Consider the following 13,775-nt stretch of genomic DNA (forward strand, 5'->3'; position numbering starts at 1 on the left):
TTGTCAGCAGGGCTCTCGGCCCCGGCCGAGGAAAGAGATAACCTGTTGTAGCCTACGAAAGGGAAAGCTCTTCAGTAAGAATTGAAAGTCCTGAAAGCAAGTATGAGAGTCTGCTCGGGGGAGGTGATAGCATCCCAAAGTCTTCTAGGATTTTAGCTTCAACCAGAAGATTGTCTTTCAAACATAAGCAAGACCAGGAAGTCACAAGGTCGTGGGCAAAACAGCTGTGTGAACCAAGTTTAAAAACAAAACAAAACATAATAAATAATAAGAAGCCAAGGAATGCTGTAGAAATGGCGAGAAAAGACAGAGACGCATAGGAGGGATAAGACGGGAGGAGGGAGTCTGGGAGGGAGCGGAGAGAGGAGAAAGCTGAAAGCGGACGTCAGGAACAAAAGCTCCAGCGGAGTCTGGTGGAGGCACTAAGGGAGCATGGGGTGTTTTGAATAATTATTAAAATTAGCATGTGTCTGCGCCATCCTGTGGGTGTGGCGCACAGCGGAGTGTAAACTCTAGCGGGGCTGGGAGCAAACACTGGATTAGCGGCAGCAGCCTGCCAGCCTGCCCGAGGAGTGTGAGGACCAGCGCGCGGCACAACGACCGCACGATGGCCTCGTCTCAAGGGAAGAACGAGCTGAAATTCGCCGACTGGATGGCAACTCTGCCGGAGAGCATCCACAGCATACCCCTCACCAATTTAGCCATCCCAGGTAGGCGCTCAGAGGCTGCCGCCGGGGCGCTCGGCGTCCGCTCCACCTGCCCCGCCCTGCTTTATCTGCCACTAAGTGGTAACTTGCCAAGATGCCCACGGGAGGCAAACTCGTTTCCACGGGTGGGTCTCGGGCCGGGAGAGCGCGTGCCTGGGCGCCTCCGGCCTCCCAGCACTTTCCCAAACCTCTGGGGACCGTGGCGCGGGGAGTCAAGGTGACTGCTTTTCCATGGGTTTTTGAAGCAGGTTGTGTTGAGAGGGCTGGGGCAGGGGAAAGGCTTGGCTCTAGGATGGTCCCTCGTACCCCACTGCCCCCTCCCTGCAGTTTTTCCCCCCGGAGACTTGAGCCTGGGGATGATTTCTGGGGCTGTGGGATGATGGTGGTCGGCGAGCGCGAACCGCTGTCCTAAGGGCTCGGCTCTGGCCCGTGGACCTCCGTCTCCATCTCTGTCACGGAATCAAGAGAATTTGGTGGATTTCTCGGTTAGAAGCTACCCGAGTCATTAATATTCGTCCTTAGTCTCCTTTAAAGAGACAAAGCGCTTCCCGAAGAGTGACGAAAGTTCAGGGACCGCCGGGGGCTTGATCGATGCCCTTGACCTGGAGCTGGAGGGGGGAGAGGAATGCAGGGAGCCGTTTCCTGATCTGCGTGGACCTAGAGGGCCTGGCCGGGTGGTCACCATCTGGACTCTGGTCCAAGGGCGGCGAGCAGCGTCCAGCGCGCGGGTCAGGAAGGCAAACCCTCGGGGACCGTGCATTTGTTGCTCGGGACAGAAGCCGGGCAGGGAAACCCGCGTCAACTGCGGCGGAGGGGTGGGCTTCACCGGCAAATCTTAGGGGAAAGATAATTGCGCTGGTGTCCAGAGAGGCTAGAAAGAAGGAAGCCTCGGCAAAGCGAGGAAGAGACTGGAGGGGTCAGACGCTTCAACGTGAAGCGCGCGACTTGGACCGGAGGACTGGGCAGGTTTCTGGGGGCGGGAGCGCAGCAGACCCTAGTTCGGATGTGCAGGGGCAGGGTGGTTTCAGGACGGTATACTATGGTGACAGCTGGCTTCACAGCCATATTTCGTTGACTTTTCGCTTGGGCTGAGAGGGCAGATTATCTCCCTGACTCGCCTGACCCTTCCAGGATTCAGCTAGAGGGCAAAATACCGACAGGTAGTTCATCCCTCGCCTTGAATTATGCCTGGTTATCAAGTTCAACCTTCTGGTCTACCTTCTCTAGCTCTTACCCATCCGGCGCCCTCTCTCAGCCACTGGGAGAAATCATGCTTAAAAAAAAAAAATTCTTTCTTTTTTTTTTTTAAGGGGAAGATGGGTTTTCTTGAAAATCTCTAACCAGTAGCACTGGAATTAATCAGTAACTGAAATCAATGGTCTTTAGTCAAATGGATGTTTGGCGGCTATGACAGACACAGGCTCTGAGCGCCAGCCCTGGAAGGGAAGGGTCGGTCTCCTCTTGCCCTTCTTCAGGAGAAGGTAATGGCACTCCACTCCAGTACTCTTGCCTGGAAAATCCCACGGATGGAGGAGCCTGGTGGGCTGCAGTCCATGGGATCACTAAGAATCAGACACGACTGAACGACTTCACTTTCACTTTTCACTTTCACTTTTCACTTTCATCCATTGGAGAAGGAAATGGCAACCCACTCCAGTGTTCTTGCCTGGAGAATCCCAGTGACGGGGAGCCTGGTGGGCTGCCGTCTATTGGGGTCGCATAGAGTCGGACACGACTGAAGCAACTTAGCAGCAGCAGCCCTTCTTCAGGAGGGAATTTCTCAAGAGCTCAGGTGTCTCTAAGGAAGAGAACAAGCCACCTTCTCTGCTCTGCATTTACCCTCCTCCTGGGTGAGCCTAGGGATTGCTCTTTTGAAGAGACAGTAGAAACTACAGAACTTTGCTGGCAAAATTCCACTCTCACTTCCACAGGCATTGCTATCCCCTTTTCTTCCTTTTTATTTGGTCTTTAGACAGGTACTTTCACATGGTCTCACCTGAGCATTTATGGAGGCCTAAAAGGTAAGAAGGGCAAGGAGTCTCATGCCAGCTTCCTGACAGGTTGGTCTCCAGAGACCCAGGCAGGTTAAAAGCTCAAGCTCACATTGCAAGTTCTGAGGGATGGCATGATATCGTGTCTGAATCTAACATACATTTTTATAATACTTTACTTTTCAAAGCCTTAACATATAACCCAGATAACATAATCCTTCCTCAAACCTTGTGAAGCAAGTGATGCTGATAAGTATTGACTGCAGTTCACAGATACAAAAGTTGCCTCTCAGTGAAGGGAAATGATCAGTTCAGTGATATGATCTTTAAATATGGTCCTTAGAAAAAATATCTAGGAATTTTGGAGGGAAATGCTTTGTGGTTTGGAGCTGGATGATTCAGCAGCAACAAGTACTAATCAGGCTGAAAGGACAAGGAAATAAGGCATTGGCAGGACAGGGAGGAATCTTCTTTTCTTCCCACAGGACAAGGTGGAAACCTGTGTTCAGAGGCTTCGATATTCTGATAGTTCTACGGTAGAGACACAATAATAATAGCACTCGACACAGTGGGAATTTCCACTGATTGCCTAACTCCTCTTAGTTTTATACTCAAAGTGGATCCCCTGCAAAGCTTTCCATTCTCATCCTCAATAATTCTGAGATAAAAACCCTATTTCTCCCATCTGCATCCCTCAGTTCCTCCATGATTTTATAATGTAGGTTTGGCAGATCTACACATGTAAATCCAGGTTTAAAAATGGGTTTGGTACCTTTCTGTATTACTCAAACTGTGAGAATTTTTGGAGGAAAAAAAGATGTTCAAACTCCAATAGTCAGGGAAGACTAATTGGAGACTATTAAACACTAATGGAATAATTGCTTTAAAATCATGCTAATAGCTTCCTGGCTGCTACATGTTTACTTGGCCAGTTGCTACAGCTTGAATTAAGTAATTATCTCCACCATTTAAAACCACTCCTGATGTACCACACAAGGGTTTCTGTAGAAGGGAAGGGCTGCTCAGTCATCCTCTAAGCTTTAGGTTTTCTTAGGTGAAGCAACTGGAGAGTGAAGAGCTGTCTAATTATGAAGCCATCCTCTTCGGTCAGCTGACCTGCATTACCCAGAGCTAGTGCAAAGAACCATCTGCAGGTGTGTGATATTCCCCCAGGTGTGCAGTTCTGGCATCTTTAAACTGTTTCTCAAGATGTCTGCATATTGAATACTTTCATAACCGAATTTCTGTGTCTGTTTTGCATTTAAATGGCATCATGATTTGGTATTGACTGGCCTAAAGAATTCAGTTAGTGATCGGTATTAGTAGTTTTACTTTGATTTTATTTTTCAGAGGAATGGTACTGTCGGAACGCCCTGACAGTTACTCAGATTTCGGTCTCATTTGTCTTTTCTTCCCATCTCTGATGACACCAAGCTGAGTTTTAATTCATACATGTGTGCTTAGCAGTATTCTGGCATTTTGGACTATGAATGATGCATCCTCTTACCATAAACAGGTGAGAGAGGGTAAACAGGGATGGAAGCTGGGAGACAAAGTGTCAAGTTCAGGTGAAGGTGAGTCTGATGAATTTCTGGCATCTTCAAAGCCGAGTTTTAACTTTTATAATCACAGTGCTGCCAGAACCATTGTAAAAAGATCCATCATGGGAGCAAGCAAGCTGTTGCTTAATCTGGGTAAGTTGTTGCTGATCTGGATCTATGACAAGGAGCCATTCTGTCTGAAATCTAAAAAATCAGGAAGGATTTTTATTTTAATAGGAAGGGTCTGTTATGCATTTGCTGATATGTGATGAAAGTCTTCTTCACATAATACAGTAAGTTGACCATGTAATACTGAAAGAGGGACTCAGAAGGAGTGTATGTTTCCTTGGTGTCAGAGTTGTTTACTGAGTTGACCACCAGTTGGCCTGTGAGCGGGACCTGGGCAGTCAGTTTGCTTACCCTCTCTCCTGTCCTTGAAATGCACTTTTGGCCCATCATTTCCACAGTGGGAGCCATTTTCAAGGAAGCAGCCTTGAGAGAGCAATGTGTTATTGAGACCATCTGGACAGTGTATGTGGCTGAACCTTGTTAAGCCCTCTGTATAAACTTTTAAATAGACACAGAGATCCACTTATCTTGCAGCTGCTTCCAAACAAACTTCCTATGTAAGTTCCCTGATTATGAAACTTACCTACCAATCTGGAAGTCACCTGCCTTTCTTTGGTCTCTTCTTGCCAGTTTTCAAACCAAAACTTGAACAGCAATTGTTGACTGTACTTTAGATAAGGAACACAGAAATACTTTAGAAATCAATGTTCTTGCAGATCTTGTACACTCTTCCAGGAAATGCTAACACCAATGAAAAAGGACAGTGTTACTTAGGAAAATAAGATGTGTTTAAAATAGCTCTGACTTCTGTGATCCTGTGTTGGCTTTTATTAGTTTTTAATTTCTTTCCTCACCGTGATTTCTTCTTTTTGTTCCTGGAGCCAACTGTTTTCCTTTTCCTTGTTATTTACTATTTCTGTTTCGATTAGGATGGGATAAGATTGTCAGGGCAAATCTGGAACTGGGTTTAATTGTACAAGTTTCTTTTAGGAAGCAGGGCATTTTCCCCCCATCATTTTAGTCCTTATAGTGATATGGAAGTTAATCTTATTCAAAGCAATCAAAGCAACAAAATTGTTTAAAATAACTAGCTTTCTTGTGCTGCCTGTTCAATTCCCAGTTTTTTGATTTTGCTAAAAAGAAAAAACTTAAATGTCTGGAACATAATTTTTTACACTTTTGAAAATTTTTAATTGGAGCATAATTGCTTTACAATACTGTGTTAGTTTCTGCCACACATCAACATGAATCAGGCATAGGTTTAAATATGTCCTCCTCTTCTTGAACCTTCCTCCCACCTTCCATCCCATCTCACCTCTCCTAGGTTGTCACAGAGTATCAGGTTTGAGCTCCTTGTATCATACAGCAAATTCCCATTGGCTATAAATTTTACACATGGTAATGTATATGTTTCATTGTTGCTCTTTCAATTTATCCTTCCCTCTCCTTCTTCCATTGTGTCAACAGTCTGTTCTCTATGTTTGCATCTCCACTGATGCCCTGCAAAAAGGTTCATCTGTACCATCTTTCTAGATTCCGTATATATGTGTTAATATATGTTTGTTTTTCTGACTTGCTTCACTCTGTATAATAGGCTCTAGGTTCATCTACCTGATTAGAACTAACTCAAATGCATTGCTTAATTTATCCTATTGGGGCTTTTCCTTGTTGAATTGAATTGAATCACCAACTATTACTAATTAATATAAAGTGATACTTGTGACATTTTACAGTTTACAAAGTGTTTTCTCATGAACACACATGCTTTTCACATGTTCTATCAATAATCTCCTCAGGCCTTGCTACTCAAAGCTGATCCAGGGACCAGCAGCATCAGCGAACATGCGTGGTTGGTAGAAATACAGCATCTCAGACCCCAGCCCTCAGACTGATTTAATCCCAAGCTGTATGTTAACAAGATCCCCAAATGACTGCATACACATTTAAAGTTTGAGAAACACTGCTTAGGGTATCTCTAAGGGAACCTGTGTAAGTGGCAGAGCCAAATTTAAATATGCTTCTTTGATTGAGCTCTTTCTAATGGGCCAGGAAGTCTATCTGTGAATGTTCAAATTTACATTTAGGCTTAGAGCCAGAGCCCCATATCTGACTCAAGGCTAATGGCCCAGGTTGGGAACATTTCTGATAACTGACATTACAGTTCATCATGCACCTTGAACAATAAAAATGATTTAATTGCTATTTAAGTGTTCAAACTGGGTCACTGTGATAAATGTAAAACCTTCCTCCTCATTTCCTTAAAGTCCTGATGCTCTTTGATACCAGCCATCAACAGCACTTAAATTCAGCCCATCTGGCGATGCTAGTGGTCACTAATGACAATTTAGAAGACACTCTGTATTGGTTCTTTGTCCATTTGGTATCATTTTTGTTGTGTCATAGGACCAGCTACTTTTGTTGTATTTATAGGCCACAGGTTTGTTCACCTTTTCTATAAGCTTCCGTGGTGGCTCAGACAGTAAAGAATCTGCTTGCAAAGTGGGAGACCTGAGTTTGATCCCTGGATTGGGAAGATCTCCTGGAGGAGGGCATAGCAACCCATTCCAGTATTCTTGCCTGGAGAATCCCTTGGACAGAGGAGCCTGGTGGGCTACAGTCCATGGGGTCGCAAAGAGTTGGACATGATTGAGCGACTAAGCACAGCACAGCACAAATTTCAAGCCCCTTTGAAGTAATAGTGGCATCATAAATGCAAACTCTAGTGATAATCAGCACCAGACAGCCATCAGACACAAAGGTAAATGGTGAATTGTTTTTTAATAGGAAGAAAATGATCAGTCTTTGTATTTGTAAACCATACCTCATTTATTTAAATCATGATTTACATGGATTTGAAACATGCATAACTGTGGTTGTAACTCACTTGATTTTAATTATTTAGCATAATCCAGGCTCTGAAAGAGTTAAATTTAAAAAAAGAAACTTCAGCTTACTAAAATAGATACGTTTATATGTTATAGCTCACACACTTTACTCATATGAAGATTTCTCATATCCTAGTGTAGAATTTATTTTCTCCTACGTAATTCTAACCCTGCCTAATTGGAATTGTTTTATAAGTATGTCTGAATCTTGGTTTAGACACCCATTAAAATCATAGACAAGTCATTTGAACTGAAAAAAAAAAATAGAAAGAGTAAGTTACAAAGAGAGTAAAGCTGTTGAGTGACATATATTGGCTATAAAAATAGGCAATATTTTTGAGGGAAGACTAATAAATAAGGATATAGGTATCCTTACACAAAAGGTAATGTTCCCTATACTTTCAAAGTCCCAAAGTAAAATCAGAGTCATGTTAATTGTCAGTTTGATCCCTTTCAAGTACCTCCTTCATGGACTTCCAAATAGTTCTAGATTTCTCTGGACAAATTCTTAAATATGTTTTTATAAACCAGTTTTGGGGGCTATCACTGCAATTTTCCTTCTTTCCTGTTTTGGGGAGGTTATGGGGAGTTGTCATTTTTGCTGCTCTGACATGTAGGGGAACTGTACTTCTGAAGCTTTATGCTCAGAACACCACTGCTGTTGGCAGTCCCACCAGAGCCTGGGCCGTGTCTGCAGAGGCCCAGCGTTGAGGATGTTAATGTGTAAAAAGGGCCCTGGATACGATTCCACTGTGGCCAAAGGCTCCCAGCGCTGGGTCCCCTGCTGTGGAAAGTGTGGATGCCAGTCTTACTGCTGACTCTGTCTGCCATCACCACTGAAACCATGAGCGCCCACACTGGCAGATCCTATCAGTCCTCTTGCTTTGTCTGGATGCCAGCAAAAGAGCTCTTCGATTTATGTTGATTCTTTTGGTGCTGCCACCTTGCCCTAGGACTTAGGAATGAGTTTATGAGGGCCAGGCAGAGGACAATATATGGGATAGATTTTATTCTGTACTCTGCATCACTCTCAGTGTTAATTCACTCTCTGCTTGCAGATGTACATGTGCGTGTATGTGTGTGTGCACGCCCATAGGTGTATCAACTTTCTGTTAAGATAACGTCTTTTCTGAGAATCTTCTGAATAGATCCTGTAAGTAGGCCTCTGGGGCTACCTAATTAATCATTCCTCCAGGCAGATCCAGGGTAACAATACAGCTGGATCCATGCTGTCCCCAGTGAGCAGCCTGGGACAGTGTAAATACAGCCAAATCATCTGATAGACCTAAAGTAATTCTTAACACCTCTATTGCTTTAAAGCATATAAATAAAGTAATCGATGCACTCTGAACCTTCAAGAGAAGGTTAAGTCTCATACACACATACGCATGCATTTTAATTATCGTTGCTTAAAGGGATCAGCTCTGTTAATATGGATATTTTACCTATTAATGTTACCACCAATGAGACTTATCCATAACTATTGCCCATGGACACGCAAGGAACTTCTAGGTACAATCATGTAATTTGTTATCCTCAAGAAGCTTATAGATTCTATTACCTGTCTCTCAAGGGTTAGGATCAGTCTCAGAAGATTGAGGACCAGGAAAATATGTAAATCATATACTCTAAAAGGCAAGAAAATGTGAGAGAGAAATTTACCATGGTTCAGATGAAAATCAGCAACCAGACACTTTCTACAGCACCATATGCTATTATTATGCTCTGTTAAGAGAGGAAGATGGGTCAGGAAGAGAGGCAGGCAGAGATGGTTAAACATCCTTGAGAAACTGCCAGGATTAGTCACCTCCGGAGAGCAGGTACTGAAACAGATGGCCCGCTGCTTTGTTAGATGTGCTCTTGTTTTGTGTCTATTTTTCATTATGGATCCTGGGAGTGGACAACTCTTTGGCCACTCCATCTTTAATGTCAGCTACTTTTATGTTTCACATAGAAGAATTCTTCTTTTGAATTAATTTTTATGAAGCGGTCATGTTTATCCTTGGTCAACATTGTAAATGATGGTTGTGTTCCTTGATTCACTTGCAGAATTTTTATTTCATGAGGGAAAGTGGACTCCAATGAATGAATGACAGTCTTAGTTGCCTGGGCGGCTTTCCCGTAGGTCTCCTTTGGCTTGGTGGCTGGTGCAGAGGAAGATGTACTTGAAGGAGTCCTCATGGGCAAATGGGAACCTATCTCAATGCACATCTCTGTCTATACTTCTCTGTTACCACGTGGAGGAGGAGGAGGAAGATGAGGAGAAGGAGGAACTAGGCTGCCTTAGTACAGAATTAATCCTAAGCACCCTCCTGCTATGACCTGCCCTGGGCTTTTCTGAGAGAAAAAAACTGGTCAAGGGGTTGTAAAGATTCTGCTTTGAGAGTTGCTAGAAGGGAAGGCTCCATAACTGTCACCCCTCGTGTTCTCATTTCTATTTGCGTCAGTTCAAGTTCCTTGGGTCCAGCATTAGAGTTTCACTCTTGAAAATGTCCTTAATTCTCTTGTCTTACTCTTTTCTGTTCTGCTTCCTTGGGAAAAAAGTCCAACTTAGTCAAACATTTTTTTTTTTTTAATCTGTTCCAATCCCAGAAAACTTCAGAGGTTAAATATTACTGAAGTACACAGCCTCGATGGTTCCACTAACTAGAAATTTCTCACCACGAATCTTACACATCAATAATAAATTCAGGTTCTTACTCTCTGAGATAATAACTTCATACCTCTTCTTACTTCTCAAATCAGTATCTCCTTCCCACCCCACTCTAAGCTTACGACTTCACCTCTTATTTTACAGGAAAAGAAATAGATGCCGACAGACATGAACTTTCTCAGTTTCCCACCATTAACCCATCAACCTACTTGCATCTGTTTCTCCATATTCTGCATTTTCTTTAGGTAAGAGGTCATGGATCTTTTTCTGCTTGAATCCAGCTTCTCTACTTGTGGTCTGGATCCCTTTTACTCAGATCTCCAAAGTTTTACCCCCAGTTTATTCCCTCGCCTCCATAATTATTTTTCTCTACCACCACTGGATCATTCCAGTCACCACACAATCATACTTTATTACGCTTCTTAATGAAATAAAAATCTCCCTTGACACCACATCTGTGCCTCTATCCACTGTGCTATTTCTCTGGTATTTGTGAAAGCATTACCTCTGTCTTCAGGTTGTTATTTCCTTTCCTTGCCTACCCCATATTAAGGTTATTTCACTACCACTGCACTAAAATTGTTTTTATCAAGGTTGCCAGTGATTTTTTTTTTTTGGATAAAGCTAGATGGGGAAACAGTGGAAACAGTGTCAGACTATTTTGGGGGGTTTCAAAATCACTGCAGATGGTGATTGCAGCCATGAAATTAAAAGATGCATGCTCCTTGAAAGGAAAGTTATGACCAACCTAGATAGCATATTGAAAAGCAGAGACATTACTTTGCCAATAAAGGTCCGTCTAGTCAAGGCTATGGTTTTTCCAGTGGTCATGTATGGATGTGAGAGTTGGACTGTGAAGAAAGCTGAATGCTGAAGAATTGAAGCTTTTGAACTGTGGTATTGGAGAAGACTCTTGAGAGTCCCTTGGACTGCAAGGAGATCCAGCCAGTCCATTCTAAAGGAGATCAGTCCTGGGATTTCTTTGGAAGGAATGATGCTGAAGCTGAAACTCCAGTACTTTGGCTACCTCACGTGAAGAGTTGACTCATTGGAAAAGACTCTGATGCTGGGAGGGACTGGGGACAGGAGGAGAAGGGGATGACAGAGGATGAGATGGCTGGATGCCATCACTGACTCGATGGATGTGAGTCTGAGTGAACTCCAGTAGTTGGTGATGGACAGGGAGCCCTGGTGTGCTGCGATTCATGGGGTGGCAAAGAGTCGGACACGACTGAGTGACTGAACTGAACTGAAATGAATGAATAATTCTTTATCATTTTATTTGACTTTTCAACATCATTTGATGTGACTGACCACACTCTTCTTGAAACGTTTTCCTCTTTTGGTTTCTTAAGACACTTCTGTGTATGAGTGTGTGTGTGTGTGGTTAAAAAACAAATGACATAAGATTTACCCTCAATGATTTTTTAAATGTTTAGTATTCTTAATTCTAAGCACAAAGATATATAGAAAATCTCTATAACATTTTCACCTTGCATGACTGAAATGTTATACCCATTAAACAGCAACTCATCATTCCTCTTCCCAGCAGCCCCTGCAACCACCATTTTACTTTTTACTTTGATGAAATAAATACCTATCTCATATAAGCAGAATAATGTAGTGTTTATCCTTTTGTGACTGGATATTTCACTTAGCATGGTGTAGTCAAGGTTCATTCATGTTGTAATATATAGCAGAAATTTCTTTCCTTCTTCTCAGCTGGGTAATGTCCCATTGCATGTATATACCGATTTTGTTTATTCATCTTTCGGTGGACATTGAAGTTGTTTCTGTATCTTGACTATTGTGAATAACGGTGCAATGAACATGGGAGTGCTAACATCTCTTTAATAGCCTTTTAAAATTCTTTTGGTTAAATACCCAGAACTAGGATTGCTGGGTCACATAGTAGTTCTATTTTTAACTTTTTGAGGAAATTGCATTATTGTTTTCTGTAGCAGCTACATCATTTTACATTCCTACCAATAGTGAACAAGTTTCCAATTTCTCCATATCTTCACCAATACTTATTTCTGTGTTTTTTTTAAAATAATTACCATCCTAATAAGTGTGGGTTTATATCTCAGTGTGGTTTTGATTTTTATTTCCTCGATGATTTGTGACTTTGAACGGCTGTTGATGTACCTGTTGGCCATTTGTATGTCTTTTTAGGAGAAATGTCTTTCAAGTCTTTTGGCATTTTTCAATTGGGTTATTTGTTATCTTGCTACTTGGTGGTAAGACTTAATGATGTATTTTGAGAATTAATCCCTTACAGATATATGATTTGTAAATATTTTCTCCCATTTTATAGGTTGCTTTTTTACTCTATTGATTGCTGCTTCCTTTGCTCTGCAGAAGTTCTTTAGTTTCATATAGTCCCACTTGTCTATCATCTATTTTGTTTTCTATGCTTTTTATATCATATTCAAGAACACATTGCCAAGATCAATGTCTAGAAGCTTTTCCCTCATGTTTTCTTCTAGAAATTTTAGAGTTTTAGGTCTTACATTTAGATCTTTAGTTCATTTTGAAATTATTAGCGTATGGTCCAGTTTCATTTTTCTGCATGCAGTTACCCATTTTTCCCAACACACTTGTTGAAGAGACGAACCATTCATCATTGTGTATTTTTGACACTTTTCTCAAAGATCAGTTGACTGTATATGTGTGAGTCTACTTCTGTGTACATTTTGCTCTGTTGGTCTATATGTTTGGCTTTGTGCTAGCATCATACTTCTTTGATTGCTTTATCTTTGTAATATGCTTTGAAAAGCGAAATGTGATGCCTCCAGCTTTGTTCTGTCTCAAGACTGTTTTGTTTATTTGGAGTCCTTTGTGGTTCCACATTAATTTTAGCATTGTTTTTTTTCTATTTCTGTAAAAATAAAATGCCATTGGGATTTTGATAGAAATTGCTTTAAATCTATTAGATTACCTTAGATAATTCAGGCACTTTAACAATACTAAGTCTTCCATCCACCAACAAGCGGTTTCCTTATTATTTGAGTCTTGTTTAAGTTCTTTCATACATGTTTTCTGAGAACAAGTCTTTCACATCCTTGGTTAAGTTTATTTTTAAATATTTTATTCTTTTTGATGCTACTATATCTAAGATTGTTTTCTTAATTTCATTTTGGAGTACTGATTTTTAGTGTATAGAATAAAGGTGATCTTCATATGTTGATTTTGATCCTGCAACTTTACTAAACGCATTGATTATAGCAGGTTTTCATTGTTGTTGTGTGTTAGTGTACAGTGTGAAATGAACAAATGATAAAATGAAATAAGAACTGTTAATTTAGGCAGAGGAGATCCTTTAAAAATGCAGGCTCTGGTTTCAAATACCTGAGGTTTGTAGTCTAGCTTTGACATTTACTAGCTCTGCGCTTCAGTATTCTCAGCTAAAACATGAGGATAATAACAGTACTTCATAAGCTCTTATGAGTACTTCATGAATATAATACTTCTTAAATTGTTGTAAGAATTAAATGAGGATATATATAAAGTACCTAAGAAGGCCTGGCATATATGATGTTACCTACTCGTGTTTCACTTGTGATTTTCAATCCTGATGAATAATCTTTAGAACAAAATAGAAAGTGAACGTGAAAGTTGCTCAGTCATGTCCAACTCTTTGTGACCCCATGGACTTAGTCCATGGAATTCTTCAGGCCAGAATACTGAAGTGGGTAAAGTTTCCCTTCTCCAGGGGATCTTCCCAACCCAGGGATCGAACCCAGGTCTCCCACATTGCAGGCAGATCCTTTACCAGCTGAGACACAAGGGAAGCAGAAGAAAATAGAGAAGATTGTAATAAAAAAAGTTTTCAAATGTGTGTTCAAGCTTTTGTGCCAAGGCAATGTATATCTCTAGGTACTAAAGAAGGGAGATGAAAAATATTACAGAACTAAGCAATCATTTCT

At 41.6% G+C, this 13,775-nt stretch overlaps 1 protein-coding gene across 1 annotated transcript in view; it reads left to right on the forward strand.

The window, feature by feature from the left end:
• PLCXD3 (phosphatidylinositol specific phospholipase C X domain containing 3) overlaps positions 390-13,775 on the forward strand; it is a 199,268-nt gene continuing 185,882 nt past the window's right edge. Inside the window, exon 1 of the mRNA XM_005694750.3 lies at positions 390-710. Within this exon, the coding sequence (XP_005694807.1) occupies positions 608-710 (103 nt within the window). The 5' untranslated portion in view covers positions 390-607. The remainder of the gene's footprint in view (positions 711-13,775) is intronic.

The sequence above is a fragment of the Capra hircus genome, chromosome 20, assembly GCF_001704415.2.
Source record: "Capra hircus breed San Clemente chromosome 20, ASM170441v1, whole genome shotgun sequence".
Taxonomy (NCBI): domain Eukaryota; kingdom Metazoa; phylum Chordata; class Mammalia; order Artiodactyla; family Bovidae; genus Capra; species Capra hircus.